Source organism: Prosopis cineraria, unplaced genomic scaffold (genome assembly GCF_029017545.1).
Source record: "Prosopis cineraria cultivar Desert tree isolate PC_DT_omini unplaced genomic scaffold, ASM2901754v1 PC6, whole genome shotgun sequence".
NCBI classification, from domain to species: domain Eukaryota; kingdom Viridiplantae; phylum Streptophyta; class Magnoliopsida; order Fabales; family Fabaceae; genus Prosopis; species Prosopis cineraria.
Window position 1 is genome coordinate 32,140,124 of NW_026555337.1, and position 21,174 is coordinate 32,161,297.

General features: G+C 29.7%; 2 protein-coding genes across 3 annotated transcripts; one reads left to right on the forward strand and one right to left on the reverse strand.

Annotated features, from left to right (window-relative positions):
• The first annotated feature begins 728 nt into the window (after positions 1-728).
• Positions 729-4,742, forward strand: LOC129312909 (protein LATERAL ROOT PRIMORDIUM 1-like). Of its 2 annotated transcripts, XM_054955692.1 has the most exons (3): positions 729-1,535; positions 1,970-2,267; positions 4,551-4,742. In XM_054955692.1, exons 1-2 carry the CDS (start codon positions 878-880, stop codon positions 2,260-2,262), a joined length of 951 nt encoding a protein of 316 aa, XP_054811667.1. In that variant the 5' UTR covers positions 729-877; the 3' UTR covers positions 2,263-2,267; positions 4,551-4,742. The 2 variants fall into 2 exon arrangements, with proteins under 2 accessions (XP_054811667.1, XP_054811666.1); XM_054955691.1 differs by lacking the exon at positions 4,551-4,742 and having other exon boundaries at positions 1,970-2,395.
• Positions 4,743-10,999: 6,257 nt separating this feature from the next.
• On the reverse strand, positions 11,000-16,343 carry LOC129314600 (phosphatidylinositol 4-phosphate 5-kinase 6-like). The gene is made up of 8 exons (XM_054958081.1): positions 14,960-16,343; positions 14,533-14,700; positions 13,858-14,023; positions 13,285-13,401; positions 13,014-13,207; positions 12,341-12,480; positions 12,175-12,253; positions 11,000-11,623 (listed from the first exon to the last, which is right to left on the reverse strand). Exons 1-8 carry the CDS (start codon positions 16,024-16,026, stop codon positions 11,335-11,337), a joined length of 2,220 nt encoding a protein of 739 aa, XP_054814056.1. The 5' UTR covers positions 16,027-16,343; the 3' UTR covers positions 11,000-11,334.
• Positions 16,344-21,174: the final 4,831 nt, after the last annotated feature.

A 21,174-nucleotide genomic window follows, 5' to 3' on the forward strand; every position in this document is an offset into this window, starting at 1 on the left:
ATTTCAAATCAATATTCTCTATTGGGAATTGGCAAGGAAGGATTTAATTAAAAAAAATCTTGCTCAAAAATCTAAAAAATCATATATATATATATATATACACATATATATATATATATATATTGCCAATGAAATATCATAGTATAGAAACTCAACCCATGTTGACTATTTAGTCTATTGAACCAGTGAATTTGTCCCTTAATCGGTTTGGTTAAGAAATTCAAATAAATTAACCGGGTTGGATTTTAAATTTTTCTCCCCCTTTTATTGAAATTAAAATGATATTGTTGTGTTAGAAAACAAAGAAAAAATAACAGTTTATCAAATTTGTATATTTAAGTAACTTTATTTTATTGATTTATATGTAATTTATAAATGTTTCACTTATTTATAGATTAATTTCTTATTTATTTAAATATTATTCTTTTCAAAATTACATATGAATACTTTTATATATTTTAATTATATTACATTATTTTAATTAATTATAACTGAGTCAATCACAATTCAATGGTAGTTATATTATTGACTTTTCAGTTTAGTTTCTAGTACATTGACTCTTCCATATTATCACGTTTACTTAATATAAAAATAAATTTTGATCACGTATAAAATGCAACGTATTGTATTTCTTTGAACAAAAAATGCGACGTATTTAAGAATACAATTTCATTTCAATTTTTGAAATGCGAAGTTTTATTTATAGTAGTAGCATCTTCTCTGGTTCTCTTCTGTGTGTGTCTATATAACCTCCATACCCGACGACAAGTCGACAACACAGAGCTTAACAGGACAAAGAATCAATCAATCCAACCCAGCAAATCTCTCTGAGCTCTCTCTCTATCTCTCTCTCTCTCTCTCTGCACTACGATTTCAAATGAGCATGTTAGGCCTGCGAGACCTACTTCTCATAGCTCCAAATTCTTCTCTTCACCACCACCAGCAACAACAACCACCACCACCTCAACAGGACCATTCGAACCTTCATCCTCTTCCTTCTTCTGCTTCTCTCAGCGTCGGTCTCGGCATTTTCCCTCTCCTTACTACCACTCCTTGCGTTCCCAATGACCTTCCGCACGATTCCGCGGATCACAATCATCAGAATACTGCCGGTAATTCCAATTTCTGGAACCTTAAGATGTGTCCGGAAGTTGGGAATTCTGCGAAGAAGGGAATGATCGATGTGGATGGTGAAGAGAATGGGATTTTTGGGGGTGATTTTAGGGTCTGTCAGGATTGTGGGAATCGCGCCAAGAAAGATTGTGGGTATAGACGATGCAGGACTTGTTGTAAGGGACGTGGGTACGATTGCCGCACTCATATCAAGAGCACGTGGGTCCCCGCCGCTCGCCGCCGCGAGAGGCAGATGACAGTTCCTGCTGCCGCCGGAGGTGGCGGTGGTGCTTCTGGGTCACCTCCCGGTTCTAAGAGGCCTCGAGCGTTCGGGTCGTTACAGAATGTTGCTACTACTTCTCATAGTTCTGCCTCCAACGCTACCACGCCAAGAAGCTTAGATACTAGCTCTCGTCACCAAGGTCATTAGTCTCTCTCTCCCTGTCCTCCATACGATAACTCATGTAGTACTCTGGTATAATTTGAAGCACAATATATCGAGTTTCATGTTCAGTATTTGAATTTTAAGTATCAGTTTTCCAAAAACGACATTATCAGGAGGATACTGATACAAAAAAGAGACACGTGGATGTTATTAGTGATACAACAATATATGCTGTATAGTGATCAAAATGATTCTTCTTAGGGTCCAAAGCAATTTACAGCTCTGTTTTTAAATGTCATTGTTTCATAGGCTACAATCGAAAGGCAATATGGATATGGGACACCCGTACACAAAATTTATTCCGTCTTGTTAAGTCTAATGAGCGTCAGATGCAAATTTATTTTAATGTATTAATGATTAACGGCTGCGTGGTACGATTGGGACTTACAATGTGTTCTCTTTGAATTTCAGATGTTAGCTTCAAACATTCTTTACCAGGTCATGTTCGTGCCCCTGCGGTATTCAGGTGCCATCGAGTGTCGGCTATTGGTAATGGGGAAGATGAGCTTGCGTACATGGCCACAGTCCATATCAGTGGCCATGTTTTCAAGGGGTTTCTGTATGATCAAGGTGCTGGTGGAAAAATCACAATCCCATGTGTTTCTGAACTTCAACTGGGAAATTATAGCAGTGAGAAGAATAGGGAATGTTCTTCTCCAATAGGGGTTCCAACTAATAATGCTTACCCTGCTTCTGGATGTTGAGGAAGGTACATTTATGGACCAGGCTTGGTTCTAATTCCAAATCAGCCTTCTCAATCCCACTTAGAACATTGTTAAAATAAGCCATCTTATCAATACTATGAAGAGTTATGAAGCAGTAATTACTAATTTAACATGTTGATTCCTGGGCTGTCTGATTATTTTTTTCCCTCCTTTTTTTTTGTTTTGTGGTGCGTCGATTTACCTAGCTGTCCATTTGTTGGCAAAAGCTTAGAAATCCTTGTTTTTACATGCTTTTACCATGTAAAATATGCAAGACTGTAGCTTTTTGGTCACTTTTTTGAGATAGTGGTGGTGAGCTAATCAAAGGAGTAAGAAAAAAGAAGAGAAAAGAAAAGAAAAGAGAAAAAGTGAAAAGAGGTAAAGAAAGCAGTACAGAAGTTTAGTTCTAATATATTGGCCTTTATGCCTGCATCTGCCAAGGTTGGGTAAAAAACTAAAAACAACAGTCCCTTCATTTCATGCATCTCTTTCTTTCATATATGTGGATTGCACCAGACATGATGTAGATATCCATACAAGTATTCCTTCGTGTCTTATTCAACTGTTTAATCTGTGTCTACTATAGACACATACATTTTTTTTTTAATTAGTCCATGCCTTAGAGGTAAGGAATAAGAATCACATGGTAATGTCATTGTCAATCAAAGGACAATAATTGGGAAAAAAAGAAGCATGCGATCGTCTCTTTCTAATGTCCATTAGAGTGTAAGTTATATTTCCAGTATCATATTGTGATTTGAGCTACACTCGTCTATCTCACTCAGCAATACTTTCATGCCTTGCTTATCAACTGCTTTAGGACATTGCTTTGTCTGCATTTCTCATCTCACACCTTTAATTGACAAACGTTTACGTTTTTACTGATGGAGGGGTTATAGGTTTGGAGAATTTGAATCTTAATAAGTGCCCATTTCCCACACCACTCCCACTACTTAGACTATTTCCAGTGGTTGATGTGCCTTGACATTTATCTATGATATTATCTTTTTTTATATTTGCCGGAGAGGAAAATGCCTTTTTTTCGCTGATATAACAAAAATAAATCTGTTTGCTTGTGGTAAGGCATTTTCATTTATCTTTTCATTTTTTAATAGAATAACACCTTAGACTTTACTCTCGCAATAATCCTCATTTTTTTTAGCATCATTCACATAGTTAAAACTATCATGAACTCAGTAATTATTGAAATTCTTTCTTTTCCCTCCTTTAGAGTAAAGGCTTGCATGATATTCATTTGTTGTTGACTTGACATAAGTACTTGAAAGAAGAATTTTTATCCAGCATCAAACATTGTTGTTCTTGTTGTATTGATGCACCTGCTTTTGTATTATGTTTCGTTGGTATCTGGCATTGATTGCTCACATTGGAAGCCATATTTTTGTGTCACTCATATGATTTTGGAAACTTGGCTAACCTCATGCGTCACAAGTTTTAGTGTTTGGCCTAGCTTAAACATTGAGGATGGAAAAGATCAAAAGACGCCAAAATGTCTTTTGATTGCAATGGCAGTTATCTCACCCGAAATCTTGTCTGGTTCATTTTCTTGACTGATAATAAGATTTAAGAAAATCCAAATCTGTTGAGCTTTCCATGTCAGAAATCAAACTGTTAAAGATGGACCATGCATGTCATGAGATAGTTAATGAAGCAACCAACAAGTATCCGGTTGTTGATGATAGTGAAATACCTTTACAGAAAAGAAAACACAGTTGAAGACTTTTGGGTCCATGGTGGTTTAAGGATGTGAAAGCAAGTTAGTTGATCTGAGATCAATGTTAGCAATTATGGAGAAGTGATGGCATTTAGTTGCTGAAATTTATTAGGAAGAAAAAGTTTAAGACCAATAGTTTTATCTATTGAAATTAGTATTCATTATTTTTTAGTTGACCTAACGAATCCAAGATGAGCCAAGTACACAAAGAGGGCAAATATTTTTTAGCATATTTTTTCTTATTTACAGAACTTGATTTCATGATAGAACTTAATTCGATTGCTTCTTTTCTCAAACTATGTAGGTTGGTTTTATGTGTTGTATAGAGAACGAGAAATAAGTCATACTATTACTATTTATGACTTGTGAATAGTACATCCTTGCTATGAATTTCTTAATTTCTAAATTCTGAATATTACGAATTTAGTGCTTGTATTTCTTTATAATGGTTGGCCATTCTAAATTAATCATACTTGGGATTTCCTTTTCCCTCTTTAAATGTGAAGATTTCTATGTGGATGGTTGACTTATTCTAAGTGTACCATTTTGTGTGCAGATTTCCCAAATGTGAGATTTTGATGGTGAAAAACTGACCATAATTTATGTGCTAGGTAGTCTTTTATTTTGCTAATTTATTTGCTGATGTATATATGGATACATAAAGCATAAAGAACTGAGCTTAATTGCCTGTATTGTAATTGGGATATTAATCCTGCAGGATATTTATATTTATATCCAATGCTGTCAAGTAATCCTTCTGGTTTTTAATACAAGGCAAACTTTAAAAAGTCCTTTTTTTTTTTGTCTTTAATATAAGGCAAAGTTAAGGTAATTATTTTTTTTTCAATTTTACCCTTTGTTTATTTATGATTTGAATTTCTAGACAACCATTTCATAGTATTATTAATTATAAAGAAGGGCAACATTAGAAAGTTACATATTTTTTAAAACAATTTTAAAGATATAATTATCATTTCTTAATAAATATGAAGGGCAACATTAGAAAGTTACATATTTTTTAAAACAATTTTAAAGATATAATTATCATTTCTTAATAAATATGAATTTGGTTAATTTTGCCTTGTATCAAGGACTGGAGGAGGATGTTCTATTAGTGGCTGATTATTTATCCACATTAGCTCAGTGCATGAAGAAAAATATTTCCTTTTATTTTTTGTCCTAAATACATCCTACTCAAATGAGATTTAATATTATCTCACAATGTTAATTTTAGAGATTAGGAGAATCTAATGTCTAAATCCTCCTCTCATAATTTAAGTCTGTTATTATATTTCTTGGGCAACAATTATTATAAATATTATTTAACATAAAAGTATTAGATTCAATTTTTCAAATGATAAATTTTAGCTATGTATATATTATATCGTTGATAATTGATAATTGACTTGATTATTGTAACAAAAAAAAAAACACAATTGACGTGATGGATTATTTAACGAATAATTCAATAATTAATATTTTAGGTGTACAATGTGAAAATCCATAATGGTGAAAGACTTGAAATTAATGTAATGTAATTTTTTTTTTTTTGGGTTATGAAGAGCTATGCTCAAACTTGTGCTTCAAGGTGATTTGTTATTAAAATGTAGAATGTGGGTATCTCATAAAAAATATGATAATAAGATTTTCTGATGCAACAATTTAATGCAAAAAATAAATCGACATTGTTTACCCAAAAAAGAAAGAAGAAAGAAATCGACACTGAATATTTCTTTGTAATAAAAAAAATTCAGTCTCTATTTTACACTGCATTTAAAGACTAAAGTTTGTTTGTTTTCTGTTTTTCAAATTAATTTTTATTTTTAAAAATAAAAAAATTAAAAAATTATTTAGATAAATGTTTTTCATTTAATTATTTTTAAAACTGTTTTTATTTTTTGTTTTTAAAAACATAATATAGAAACAAATTTTAAGTTATTTTTGTTTTATTTTTTCTTGTTTTAAAATACGTTACATTAATTATTAAAATTATAGTTATTTTGATTAATTTATATTAATAATCACCACTACTAACTATCTATAATCATTATTGTCAATCTATTTTTTAATTCTAAAATTGTATTTTAATTGACACAACCAAACAAATTTTTATTTATTTTGTTTTAAAAAATAATTTTAAAAACTGTATTATAAAACAATTTTTTAAAATAAAAAATAAGAACAGAAACTAAACAGGCCTTAACATATTTTTGTTTTTTTTTAAATTTTACTCTTAACTAACTTATTTTTCTGTTGAACTAATGGGGAACCCAGAAAACTTCATAGATCTGAAATTTGAATGATCTAATTTTCTAAACTAGACTTGAGCTTTATACTTTTCTTGGAGTCTATAATATAAACTGTACAATTTATATAAATTATAAATAGCGTGACACTTTTAATTTTACATATTATGATAACACCTACTAGGCTACGACATAGGTTTTCACGTTCACCGAAAGTTACATGGTGGGTTAAGTTGAAGTGTCACATATTTCATTGGTCAATTTAAGATTTCAATCAACTTTAAGAAATTATAACTAAATATAGAAATATCGTATTGAAATAATTCTTAGTTCATTTTAAAGCTTTTAGCATTTCTCTATCTAGAAAAAAAATAATAAACCAGGTTTTCTACACACTCAATCAATACAGTAATATTAATGATAAACTATGCTGTTTTGGATCATGATTATATTTTTTTTCAAATTGCTATATCATTAATTTGAAAATTTTATAACTAATTATACAAAAACATTTGTTTTTTGAGTGATCCCTGGCTTGAATTAAGGCTAAAGAAGTTGCTTATGTGGGAGTTTTTAATAAATATGTATTAACCATTACTTAATTTCCAGAATTGTTCAGCATTAGTTATTAACTAAAAAATATATAACATTATTTATAAAATTTCAAGTTTTCATAGAAAAAGCTTTATTACAATGTTAGGAAAGTTCTTAACTCAACATACCCGTAGGTCAAGCACATTAGAAACCACACTTGGCACTGTAAACGGTAAGTCTGCAAGAAAAAGGTAAATTAAGATGTAATTTTTCTTAGTTACATGAAATTATTTTAGTGTGTGTTGTGGTTTTTAATTTTTTAATTTTTAAAAATTTATTTTCTGAAAATTTATTTGATAAAAATTAATTCAATGAAAATTTAATTATTGTAATAAAATTGTGTTTAGATACATTTTTTTTAAAATCATTTTAGCAAACAGAAAGTTATTTAAATTAATAATAATTTATATTTTTGAAATATATTTTTAAATATACAATGAAAATAAAGACATTAATTATAATTATTTATAATTTTTGTTAAATAAATATAATACATTATAAATGTTTAGAAAATGTAAAAAATTAAAATAACAGAAATCTAATAAGTTAAATAATAAAATTTAAAAATATAGTTTAATACATTGAAAAAATATATAATAAATAGTTTAATATTAATTAATATTAAATGATAATCTGATTAATGATTCGATATATATATATAATTTCTTTATTTCCTCACCTTAAAACTTTATTCATCTATATCTTAAAAGTCACCCTCAAACCCGTACTTGGAGGAGGGGAGTAGAGTCGAGCCCCGACTATGACAAGAGCCAGATTGTCGTGCACAAAGAGAAGCGAATAAAAGGGTCGCCGGGTCCTTTTCCAAATTAGCCTCCTCATTAATGCTCTAACTTTCCTTTGACATTTCCCCTTTAAATTTCACTTGCTTTTGAAAATTCCCTTCCCAAGCCATTGTCAATCTACATTTCAAAATTATTTTTCTCTTTCTAATTAAAGAACTCCCAAACCCTTTTAACTTTGAAAGTGGCTTTTCAAATGCCAATTACTCTTACCCAAACGGGTCCTTCATGTACGATTAATGGTGGCAAATGATGTAAAAAAATGCTTGGTTTTGACCTGTCAACAGAAGAATATAATATAGAAATAAATGGAGCAAATTTGACGGCAAATGCAAGAGATATATGAACCATGAAGAGAAAGTGAAGGAATGTCAACAAAGTCAATGTCCTCGCTAATTTATTGTTGCTGGTTAATTTTCTTGCTAATTATGCCTTTTAGTGAGCAAAAAATGAGTCCTCACTAAATCGTTAATTCAGATTTTTCTCTCGTAGTATGTGAAACGTGACATGAAGGGGCAAAATTTGTTTCATGCCTTCATCATCACTTGTTATTTGTTAAGGATTTAAATACTCTAAAATTAGAATTGGTGCATTTTTGTGAAGTTTTTTTTTTTTTTTTAAAAAATGAAGATTTTATATTGTATAAAAAATAAAAAATGTGAGAAAATACTATAAAAAAACTTCACCTAAATTCACCAATCCTAATTTCAGAGGATTTAAATCTTATTTGTTAATAAATAAATATAGAGATGGGGAATGGGTGGATCTATTTTTTATGGGCTTGATCTATATAGACTCAACTCAAAACCCAATTACCGTCAAGTTAATTGATCATTTTTCAATCCTAACTTTATTGATCGAGCTTAGAAGGCTGAGTCTAGAAGCCAATTTTTATTATTTTAAATTTTTGCTATATAATATTACATATTCATTTTAAAATACAAATTACAATATTTTAAATTAAAAATAAGCAATAAAATCTTTTAATTTTAAAGTACAAATACATGTTATAAAGTCTAAATTTAATTTAAAAATTTAAAATATCATTTTTTGTTGAATACATCTTGTTGTTGTTGATTTTATGATAACAAAACTTAAAAGGTTTTGATGTTTGTAATATTATAAAAATCGAGATAATGACAAAACTATCCAGGGAGCACGTGATCAAGAAAATAAGAGAAGACGACTTGTTTGGTTTTTGTTTTCAATTTTTTTAAAAACTATTTTGCAATATAATTTTTAAATTGTTTTACAAAACAAAACAAAAATAAAATCTATGTAATTGTGTTAATTTAAAAATAGTTTTAGAATTAAAAGAATTGGTTGATAGTGAATGTTGCCAGTGGTTACTGGTAGTAACTTGTCATAGTGATTGGTCAATGTGACTATAATTTTTAATAATTAAATATACTGTATTTTTAAAATAAGAAAAATAAAACAAAAACAGTTTTTAAGCTGCTTCTATTTTTTAAAAATAGAAAATGAGAATAATTTTAAAAATAGTTAAATTCAAAAAACTTTTTCAAACGATTTTTTAATTTTTTTTATTTTTAAAAACAAAAAATGAAACCAAATGAGCCCGGAGTGCTTATAGGTTTATATTTATGTTTTCTCTTATACAACTTTTTAAAAATCATTATTGAAAGTTTGCATTTGCATGTGAAGGGTAGAATTCCATTTAGAGACAATTCATAGGCTCAAATATCATGATTTTAACTCAGAAAATATTTTAGGAAACATTTCATTAAGTTTCATGTCCATTCTTACAAAAATTAGCTAGTTCACGTGTGATCCAATTGAAATGCTTAGAATGCCTTAATATGGCTATTGAAGAACTACATGTTGTTCTGGCAAGAACTAGACTCCAGAAATATTAATAGAACAAAATAATACTTTAATTAAAATATTAAATTATATTAAAATGTTGGACATTTTCTAGATGACTGTACTGTATTGCTTAGAAAATATTATTGATTATACTTGCAATGATTGATACTAGTAAAAGAAAGTTTTTAAAATTAAAATTTTTCATCAGTTTGTTTATAAAATTTTCAACAATTTATGTATGAAAGAATAATAACAGTTTAGGCATGGTGTTCTTGAAAGAAAGAGATCTTTTTTAAAATAAAAAGATTTTTCCCATTTGTTTGGATGTTTAGATTGTTTTCATAATAATTATTACATCTAGTAGTCTAGTGCTAAATGTCGGAGCCAGTTAATTGATTTACATAAATTAAGAAAATTAGGTAAGTTGGTTATTTATATAAAATACCCTTTTCATTTTCAAATATAAGGAAAATAATTGATTTACACACTTTAAAAAGGTTAGTTAAATATAATAATTATGTCTGAATTTAAGAAATATGGACTAAATTATTCTTGTAATTAACAAAACAAATTTGTCTAATGAAAATAAATGACTGTATAAGGGACAATTTAGGGAAAGTAAAAATATGATAAATACTGTTTGAAATTTTAGTTTTCCTTACAAAATAAAAGCAAAGAAACACATACAGTTTCTCTTATATTTAAAAATAGTGTGATAGTTTTCATAAAATGCCATTCTTTCAATCATTTATATCAGAGTATTATCAACATAACATATACATCATACAAAAGTCTAGCTATGACTTCTCACAAAGCAAGTACACAATAATTTTATATTCATAAATTTTTGTTTTTTCATTTCATTCATTTCTATTGTAGGAACCAAATGGTTTAATCTTCTATCCCCTTTCTCCAGCTACAATCTTCTGCAGGAATGAACAGATATGAGACAAATATATACTCCTTTTATTAAAAAATATAAAGTATTTTAACCGAATTTCACTTTCAATAAAATAGTTACTTATTTTTTAATTAACCTTATCTTTTTATATTTGCTCCTATTAAACATCCTATAATAAATATAAAATCATTATCAATAGGGGCACTTTGAAAAAAAACATTGATTACACCTCAAAAGATTAAAAATGTCTTACATTTTTTAACATCTAACTCTCCTCCAAAAATGTCTTACATTTTTTAACAGAAAGAGTACATATATAATGAGATCACAAAATGGAAGAGAATCATCATAGCCTAAATAATCGGCTAAGTTTCTCCTTTTATATAAACAAATATCTAGTGCCTAAAATTATCAGATGAGATTTAAGCATCATTAAATTAAATTTACAAAGATTCTCTTTTTTAATGTGATTTCTTGCTTTAAGAGAATCAAGTCCCTTCTACTCATGCTCAGTTACCGATAAATAATATGTTGATTGAATTGAGAATTATAGCCTACTCTCAGGTAAACATGATCAAATCTAAATTACTTACACATGAATTACTAATCACCCTTCACTTAAGCTCACAGAAGGATGGATTGAACTAACATATAATAATTTCCAATGTCATCATTACACTTATACCTTTTTGTTCATTCATTTACACTTGGGAAAGGCTTGCCTCAGCAATAACTCTAAACAGCATTGATCTCTATTCTACAACATACATTTGTTTGAGACTACAATTCAACTGAATCTCTAAAACCTTGAAAATAATGATGAGAAGATAGAGGGCAAAATCCACAAAACACCCTCCAATTTGCTGGTTAGTTATGTTTGTTCTCTGCATAAACTGACTCTATACATAATGATTGGCCACAAGTTTGCTGGTTTGGTTGAATATTGCTACCATCAAAATCAAAACTATGCCCTCAATCTGTATCTTCGACAAAAACTCTGAAGATGAAATCGCGAAATCGCTTCGAGTATAGCCTTGGATCCACCGCAGAGATTGAGGTCGGATCATAATGCATTGATTTGTAAGCATGCTCCAGCTTCTTGCTGATATCATAGTCCTGTAATATATCTATGATACCAAAAAAGATGATGATTTCATAAAACTCCCCTGATGGTTCTCCAATCAGTTGAGAGTCACAATCACTTCTTCTCACTATTAATTCTGCTCTTGCTGGCATGTTTACACCTAAACTAACGGAATACCTGCAACATAAAAACAGTACACATATAATCAGAAAATATAGGTGCCATTGATTGTTAACATCTTGGAAATAGAATTAGAGAGGCTCAGACGAGATTTAGATAAAGTTTCTCTAGTGTTTGTTATCATGTTCTTCAACGAAAATTTAAACAGTATTAATTTGAACTACTTAATCATGTAGGGAGGGGAAAATGCAATGAAGAAAGAGAAAAGATAGGAGATGGGCCCCGCTTACTACTATTTATTTCTTCTCTTCACTGAAAATTAAGTTTAATCAAGTGAATGGTGACTACAAGCATCAAAGTGTTATTCTAGAAACTTGGATGCCATGAAAAGAACCATTCCAATTGAAAAGCTTAAGATACTAAAGGGAGGCCCAAGAATTGTTTTACTAATATATGCAAAAAAAGGACTACTACATCTGTGTTGAATGAGCAAAAACAATAAATGAACTAAAAAAAACAGAGTAAAACAAAATTGTTTGGTCTGATTGACTCTCTAGTATTTCAATCAAATCAAACTTTGCCTTGAAAGACCAGTTTTTTAACTATACCGACTAGGATCTACAAGAAGCTGATCCATGTCTCCTCTAGCAAGATCAGAGCCTATGCCACTTCCAAAACTTCCATTCCCTGCAAGATTTGTTCATGCATTCAGGAAAGTTCAAATCAGAAATACAAACAAACAAAAAAAAAAATCCATCTTAAATGAAGTCTAACCGGAAAGGGTGTGAGATCCTGAAGTTCGAACGCTTGAAAAAGAGTTACTACATGATGATTCTCGAAAGTGAAGCCCAACCAACATACTGTAGTCCATGATCCTCTCATGTTCAAGAAAATCACAATCCCTATCTACTTGCCTGCATGAAAAGCATGTCATACAAGATTAAACCAATTAATTATTTTCCAAATAATCCATATTGCCATTCTAAGTGCATGAAATGTATATGATACAGAGATGCAGAGAATTGCAAAGTTTACACAACCATTTCAGACATTGAAACGAAGGGGTGGAGGTCGTGTTTTTTGTGATATCTATCAATTACGGCATGAGAGTCGTGCCCCCCCCCCCAAAAAAAAAACAAAATCTTTTGTTTATTCGATTTTCTTTTTTATTTTGTATTATTAAATGAGCCCAAAGCGATAAGGGAGTTCTTTTAATGTGTTAGCTCATTGATATAGATCCTTCATATTTTTACATGGAAACAAGAATCTTTGGCATTTTTATATCAGCTATCATTTATTTCAAGATTTAATTTGGTCCATTGAGCTCCAAACAGATTTAGATGTAACACATGAGCGCTAATACAATGTTTTTATATGAAAAACAATTGCATGGACTAATGTCTTATATTGGAACGCACAAATAATGACAAGGCAAGAAGAATTCGACCTGCAAAATTCTTGATACCAAGACTTCTGTAACCGGAATATAAGATTTAGGTCGAGGTCTTTAAGAGTTGTAGTTGGTTCTATTTCTGCCTCAGGTTTATTGGTTGAGCGACCAAAGGTAGAACCTTTCAAATCAAAGCGCCTATGAATGGAATATCCAGTACAAAATAGATTCCACATGATAACAAATCGAACCTGAAATCAACCCAAACAAAGAAAGAAAATATTAGGAGACAGAAATGATCTCTAATCTCTGCAACTTTCAGAATTACCTTCTTCTGTGCTGTTCCTGTTAGTCTAACACAATGAAGACCATAGAATCTGGTGACTAGGGTGTTCTCAAAAGTCCGGACATGCTTGTAGTATGCCGGAAGCATCCGCAAGAAAACCTGCAATCATGTTATATTCAGAATGAACAACATCATTCAGAAAGTAGATAAATAACTTTGCTCTGCAAACAACAATTCAATGTGAAATTATTACATAAAAGTATACTGGGCTGATGGTATTAAATTCATTCTGCAACTTGACAAGTAAGTCAAGATTTCTAATGAAAATTCTAAATCTTCGAAGGAGAAGCTACATTTTACCCCCTAATCTAAAGCCTGGTTAAAAAAAAAAAAAAGGTGTAACTTAATAATGTAACAAATCATCCTCCTAAACTTTGGATTAAGCAAATTATTAAATTAAAAGTCAACTAAGGTGCCACAAGATTCTGCATCGGACCTCATTTCAATGAGGTAAAGTGTAGTTTCCTGAATTTTCAAAACCTGGCATTATAGTGTATGGTTAAGAAAAAAAATCTGCAGTTTAGATCAGATCTAGTCAAATAAAAGGAAACTTACTTTTACTTCTGATTTCTTCATGGTCTTAATCATATACCGGTCATCATTTGTCAAATAGAAGAAGCTTCCACTTTTCCCTGGGGATGAGAGTTCCCGAAGGGCATCATTCCCGCATATTGAGATCATGTAATCAGCTGGATCTACTTTGAACAATTTTCTAAGAGCCCTAAGAATATCAATACAATGATCCATAAGGTTCTGTACATGTATAAATTGATAGACAAAGAATAGCATTCTAATACAGTCACAAAGAGTTTAGTTCTGACACAAGTTTATCAAACAATCATTCTTTCTACAGAAGCCTCTGCAAAAAAATTTGCCATTGCTGGAGGGAAGTAAAGAAATGCCGAATAACATTCAACCAATGTCATCATACATAGATTAAAATGAAATGGAAAAAAAAGAATGAAGATAGTAATTTTAAAGATAATAAATGACACTCGCACCTTGATGGCAAAGAAGTGATAGAAAAGGATAGAAATTAATAACTATAAAAGCACAGTAGACAACTTGACATTACAAACTACATAGAAAAGAGAGGAAGGGAACGGCTTTCCTTCAATCAAACCATATGTTTTATCACTTAATACAACTCAAACCTCCTAATTACTACAGTTCCAAGCATAAAAGAAACCATTCAATCTTGACACAATGCTTTGGAGTCTGATGCCTCACCTAAATACCACGGGGCAGTAGTCTTTCCATTTGAACTCACAGGATGGATGAGGTGGTGTGTGCTTTGATCCTTCTGGTGGAAACCTAGTCCATACTTTTTCCTTGGGATCAAATGCAGAAGACTTCAGATCAAGGGATGCACTTGGAGCAGGTCTTCCAACAGAATGTCTGTGCTATGGCACAAGAAATTAATTAAGGAGATTTGAAAAATAGAATCATCCAAGAAATTCTCATATTCCATAATGCCAATTGAACCAAACCATCTCATGCATTTAAACAAGTGAAAACTCATTGTAGATTATACAATTCAAGCTATCACTTAAAAGGAAAAACTGAACAACTACAATCACTTGAGAAGTTCCTAATATGTGTGTGTGTGTAGCAGAACCATGAGAGTGACAAGCAGCAGAACAACTATGATCAGTACCTGATACCAAGCTGCAAATTGAGCATAAGCTCATAGTTCTTGTGGCCTTTAGAGATTGTCACCCCTTGTCTCTTTGGAGCCTTCAATCTCAAAGGTAGAGGTTTGTGTGCCCTTGGAATCGAACCCTGAAGGTGAGGACTTCCCCCTATGTCTTCTATACTGTTATTACTCAGCCTTCCATGGACTGATTGCTTCTGCATGACCTCTCCTTCAGCCCCAGAGATGTTTATCATCTTCTGTGAAGGATAAATCAAAAGCTTCTCACAAGGACTCATCTTGCAACTCTTCAAGTGCACTGAATACATCTCCTGAGGATCCCATTCCTGATTCTGATCAGAACCACCAGATGGGTCATAAGTCACATCCCTTTCACTAGGATCACTACTCCAAAAACCAACATACACATCCCCGTTATCCCACTTGAATGTACCATTTCCTATAGGAAGCCCATCTTCCCAACACCCTTCAAAACTATTTCCATTGCTCCAAACCATTTCACCATTCCCATGAAACATACCATTCTTCCATTCCCCAGAATAATGATCCCCATTAACCCAATGGTACTTCCCTTGCCCATTTTGCAATCCTCTGACCCACTCACCTTCATAGTAATCCCCACTAGGATAGGTCTCAGTCCCTTGACCATGTTTCAAATTCGTCATCCATGAACCCTTATAGGTATCCCCAGAAAAGCCTGTGTAGTTACCCTCACCATCAATGAACTCGTTTTTGAATTCGCCTTCATAGGTAGCACCACTTGGCCAAGTAAACCTTCCTTTCCCCATTTTCTTCCCTTTTCGCCATTCACCAACGTACTCACACCCATCTGTCCACATGTACTTCCCATTGCCATGAGGGAAATTATCGAGCCATTGGCCAGAGTAGAAATCGCCATTGGCGAGAATTTTCTCGACATTGTGAACCTGTCCTGGTTCGAGCTCGTCCTCATCATCGTCGACATGGGCTACAGACATTGGCGTGAAGAGGCCGCTTGCCTTCCTTTGACCAACCGATTGGCGAACCGTTGCTTCCCAAGACTTCAAAATGCCATTCAGCTCTTTGCTCATTCTTTCAGAAAACTTTCTTCGATTCTCCCTCACATTCTCATTCCTACGTGCCTTTATTTATCGATACTCAGATGAGAATGCCAATCTCTCTGTCGACGAACAGCAATCTTCAAAAGCAGAGTTTCAGAAGACCACATATATAAAAAAGCAAACCCAGAAAGGGGAGAACCAAAACAAACAATGCAGGGAATCAAAATCTAAAACAATAGATTAAGAGTTAATTCCCCTGATATCTACTTCTTCCTTATTTGGGTTTGTGTGTATGTTTATGGGATGTTCCGTTTCTGCACAGATTTTGAAAGAAAAGAAAAATGGTGCTGTTTGATTGACAGGGAAAGCAAAAGGTTCGTTTGAACCAATGACTTCCTTTTCTTCTTTGTTTTTGTGCAAATATTTTTTTCACTTCTTTTTCTTTATTCTTCTTATTATTTTTTTTTCTTTATTTTATTCATGTTTTTTTTAAATTTTTTTATTTCTCAACTTTTTTGGTTTGTTTGTGTGTTAGTATAAAAATTGGAATCAATCTGACCGATTGAATCACTAATATCTTTATTAATTTAATAAAATATTTTATTTATGATTGGTTTGATTAAGATTCAATCATAATTTAACCATTAACATTTACACTAATATTTTGATAATTTAATATCCGGTTCAGTTTAATTATCTTGGTGTTAATTGTTTAGTTGGCTTCGGACCAAAGAGATTCAAGTCATTGTTGTTTTGGTTCCCGATTTTGGCTCCTAAAAGTAATGGCAGACCAGACAGATGGAAGAATGAGAAGATGACAGTGATGAGGATGTCTTATGCCATAACTGGCATCATACTTGGTCCTAATTTTAGAATTGGTTTATTAATGTCAATAATAATAATAATAATAATAATAATAATAATTTTCTTGAATCCTTATCCAATTCGCTAAAATTTATTTTTCTAGGAAAACCTACCAAGCACTGCTTTGTTCCTTTGCATATTTTCAGACAAAACCAGCCCAACAAAAAGTTTCCTTACGTCTGGTATTTGTTGCTCTGTAATCGAAATAGTAAATGAGACTTGGCTCTTCTATGTAAGTTTGATTATGCTGAAAACTAATTTAACAATATTTAATACTCCCTCCATTAAAAAAATATAAGGTATTTTTAATCGAATCTCATTCCTTAATAAAGTAGTTACATACTTTCAAACTAATCTTATCTTTTCATATTTATTCCTATTAAATATTTTATAATAAATATAACATTATTATTTGAAAAAAAATAATTACACCTCGAAAGACTAAAAATATCTTACATTTTTTAACATTAAAATTCTCAAAAAATACTTTATATTTTAGAATAGAAGGAGTATCAAATAACTTTATACATAGAAATAGATGAAAGATTTATTCATTCTTTTAGTATGTACATACATACATACTTCTCGAATCATATTTATAAAGTTGAGAGAGAATACTAATTAGATCTTTTTATAGAAAACTTCTCTATTTTCTATCATTTTTATTGTTATGCCCTTATTAAATGTAAAAAAGTTATTATAAATAATTCATTTTACCTTTATTAGGAGTAGAAGTGAGAAATTACTAAAACACACTAGAAAAAAACTTATAAAAAGAATCGGTGCGAATACATATTTTGATATAATACATAAATAATACATATATATAAATACACATCACATATCATAATCTTTTTTTCAAAATTAATTTATCCTAAATTATATGTTGTTCTAATTTTTTTTAATCTACTTTAATAAATTTTATTGATTAAGTTAAAAACAGTGAATAATGCAACTCATTGCCATATTTCATTTAATACGTTGAAGCCACATCCAGAACCAGAAATGAAAATATACGTTGCATCTTGCATGAAGGTAGTTCAAAGCATAATTACATGTTTGAAATAGTATAAATAATTATGAATATAAGGTGGAAAGCTTTTGAAGAACTGGTGGAACTAATAATGCTACTATATACTTCCTCCATTAAAAAATACTCCTTCCATTTTTGTTTGTAGAAAAAAAAAAGCTGTATCACACAATTTAAGAAAATTAATTAACTATATTAATTGTGTTTGAAAATAAAAAAATTGAACTATAATACCCTTCATTAATTGTTTTAATTAAGCCTTCATTAATTATCTCTTATGATTATACTCCCTCCATCTCAAATTATGAGACACTTTGGAAAGAGATTTGTCGTCCTAAAATATAAGATACTTTAACAATATTAAGGTTTCATTGAATAGAATTATTTCAATATTATCTTTTTCCTATCCATTTAATACTAATTAAGTGTAGATTTAAGATTATTAAATAAAGGGTATTTTAAAAAGTTTATATTTTTATTTTAAAAAATAAGGTTATTAAGTGTATTAAATAAATTTATTAGTATGTGATATTTTATCTAAAAGTATCTTAAAATTTGAAATGGAGAGAGTAAATGATAAAATTATGAGGGGTAATTTTGAAAGTCTATAATAAATGGTTATTGAAAAATGGAATCTTGCTTATACAAAAAAAAAGTTAAAAGTAATTTCTCTCATAAATGAAAACAGGGGGAGTATAAAGTAATTATTTATCTTCAAACTAACATTATCTTTACATATATACTCCTATTAATAAGGCATTTCACTCTAAAATAGATATAAAATTATTTATTCATTAGGGACATTTTTGAAAAAAAGGGAATGATTATAATTTGAAATACTAAAAATGTTTTAAACACCTTACCTCTTAAAAAATATCTTATATTTTTAAATGGAAGGAGTACAAAGTAATCATCATTAAATTTATTTAACTCTCTTTATGTAAATCCTCTATGCATACAAAAATTAGCAATAATTTATTTATGAAGTCTCAAAACATGTAAGCAACTAAGAAATCTATGTTTAAGAAAAATATATTCAAAATAATAATGATAACGACAATAAAACTAATCATAACATTGTTTTTTTAAATAATTCTAGTCCTAACATTATTATCATTGTTAAAATCATGTTCAAAGTGTGCGTTGTTTCAATTTTATCAAATAAGGGCATGTTTGTTTCAACTTTTTTTAATAAATAAATTATTTTTAATAATTTAATGGAAGATGTTATCACTCATAACATGATGAATTAAGATTCAAACTTTTCGTGAGGGGTATACATTTAGTGTCTAATCAAACATAATTTTCTTGAATAAAAATATACATATGCGATATAAAAAATAAAATATTAGATTATGTTTCTTCGTGCATTTAAAAATAATTAGAAGAAAAGTTTGTATTATTATTAATTAAACTGCTTTGAGTAGTGATTAAAAAATCAAATGTATTAAATGAAGAAGAATATTGATAACAAAGTGGAGATATAAAAAATATCATAAAATTTAAAAATAGTTTAATAACATAACAAAAAATAATTTATAATTTTCATGAAATCTCTAAGCCATCTAGAAATTATTTTTTAAGCAGGGACCCTAAATTAATATTTTTTTTTAGTATATGTACAAACATTTGTCAGTGTCTTTCATGTTCGATAGTATATTTTTTTTAACCTACAATTTAGTCCTATTGTTTTAGTAAATTTAAGGATTCCATAAAAGCAAACCATATATATATATATATATATATATTCCTCACATATTTGGATTTTTCTTTGCATTCTTTTATTCTTCTTTTTTTTTTTTTAACATAAATTGGATTTGAACTTTAGACCTTCATTTTATCTTTGAATTAACGTGCAGTTTTTTTTTTGTATTAATGTGCATTTATGCATTCACAAAAAAGCTATCAAAAATAGTAAAAAGGTTAAAATAAAAAAGTCCCCGGTTTTAGGCTCACAGGATTCAGCAATGGGTATGAGACCCTGATTAGGAGTTAATTAGTTCTTTGAATAAAACAAGATAAGAGTTAAAAATGCCAAAATGGAATCAAAAGTAATTATTGTATGAACAAATAAAGAGAATCAAAACTAATTAAGAGGATGAACCTAATTGGCCAAGCATTTAATTTAAATATTAATTAATTGATTCATTTAATTTTTTTATATTTACTCTTATTAATTAAAAACATGGAAGTCTGACATTGCATGTTTCTAGAGTAAATTGCGTCAATGTTTACCACAATTTTGTTAGGACCGGTTGAACCGAAAATTACTCTCAAGTTTAGTTCGATTGGTTGAGAAAATTGAATTAGATTATTCTAAAATTTTAAATACAAAAAGAATTTCAAAATTAGAATCAGAAGTAATTATTGTATGAAAAAAAGAGAATCAAAACTAATTGAGAGGATGAATCCAATTGGCAAATGCATCTTCATAGTTACTTCTAATAATAATAATAATTAAAATCATGAAAGTCTTACATGCTTTTATGGTAATTTGACAATCAAATCAGACAATCCTATTAGATCGATTGAAACTAGGAACTAATCCAAAAGTTGGTTTGACTAGTTGGGGAATCAAATTGGTTTATCGTGGCATATCAAGTTTGAGTCTACGTACCACAAAAATATATTGTTATTGATAAATATCATTTATACCCTTCAGAGTTATGACATGATAGTTTCATTGTTGGAAAATATTTTAAATTTATTATTAACCATAAAAATTAACTCTTATAATATAATATTATCGACCTTCAAAATATAAACAATAAATATAAAAACCCTAAAGTTATAATTTTTACTTATAATTATAATTTTAAGGAGAGATTTTGACGTTAGATTTTTTTAATTGTCAGTTTTATCAATGTTAAGCTTTTGAGATTAATTTTCTTTTTTCCCTGAAATAAACAAAGATTCCTGAATTTAAAAATAGTTGCACAAAAACCCATCATCCCCCTAACATTTTGTCTTTTTACCACAGACTCCTGTATTATTATTTTTCGATTATCTTATTAATAGAAATTACTGTATCATATTAGAAAAAGATACATAACAATTTATGTGACATTTGATGTAAGCTAATAATAAATAAAATAAGAATAATTTTTTATAAATTTATTATTAACTTACGTTAAATACCACATAAGCTGCTACATATTTTTTAATATAATATGATAACTTTTGTTGGTAAAATAATTTAAAAATAATTATAAAATTTTATGGTAAAAAAAATAATAAATTAAAAATATTTATTTAAAATTTTTAAAGGTGAGGATTCTATGTAA

Bases quoted from the DNA above. Each gene is read 5' to 3' on its own strand.
- LOC129312909 (XM_054955692.1), top strand. From the start codon at position 878: ATGAGCATGTTAGGCCTGCGAGACCTACTTCTCATAGCTCCAAATTCT. The intron at 1,536-1,969 runs GTCATTAGTCTC...TTTGAATTTCAG, and splicing joins TACTAGCTCTCGTCACCAAG to ATGTTAGCTTCAAACATTCT.
- LOC129314600 (XM_054958081.1), bottom strand. From the start codon at position 16,026: ATGAGCAAAGAGCTGAATGGCATTTTGAAGTCTTGGGAAGCAACGGTT. The intron at 14,701-14,959 runs GTACTGATCATA...GCCATAGCACAG, and splicing joins AATTTGCAGCTTGGTATCAG to ACATTCTGTTGGAAGACCTG. The intron at 14,024-14,532 runs GTGAGGCATCAG...TGATATTCTTAG, and splicing joins TACTGCCCCGTGGTATTTAG to GGCTCTTAGAAAATTGTTCA.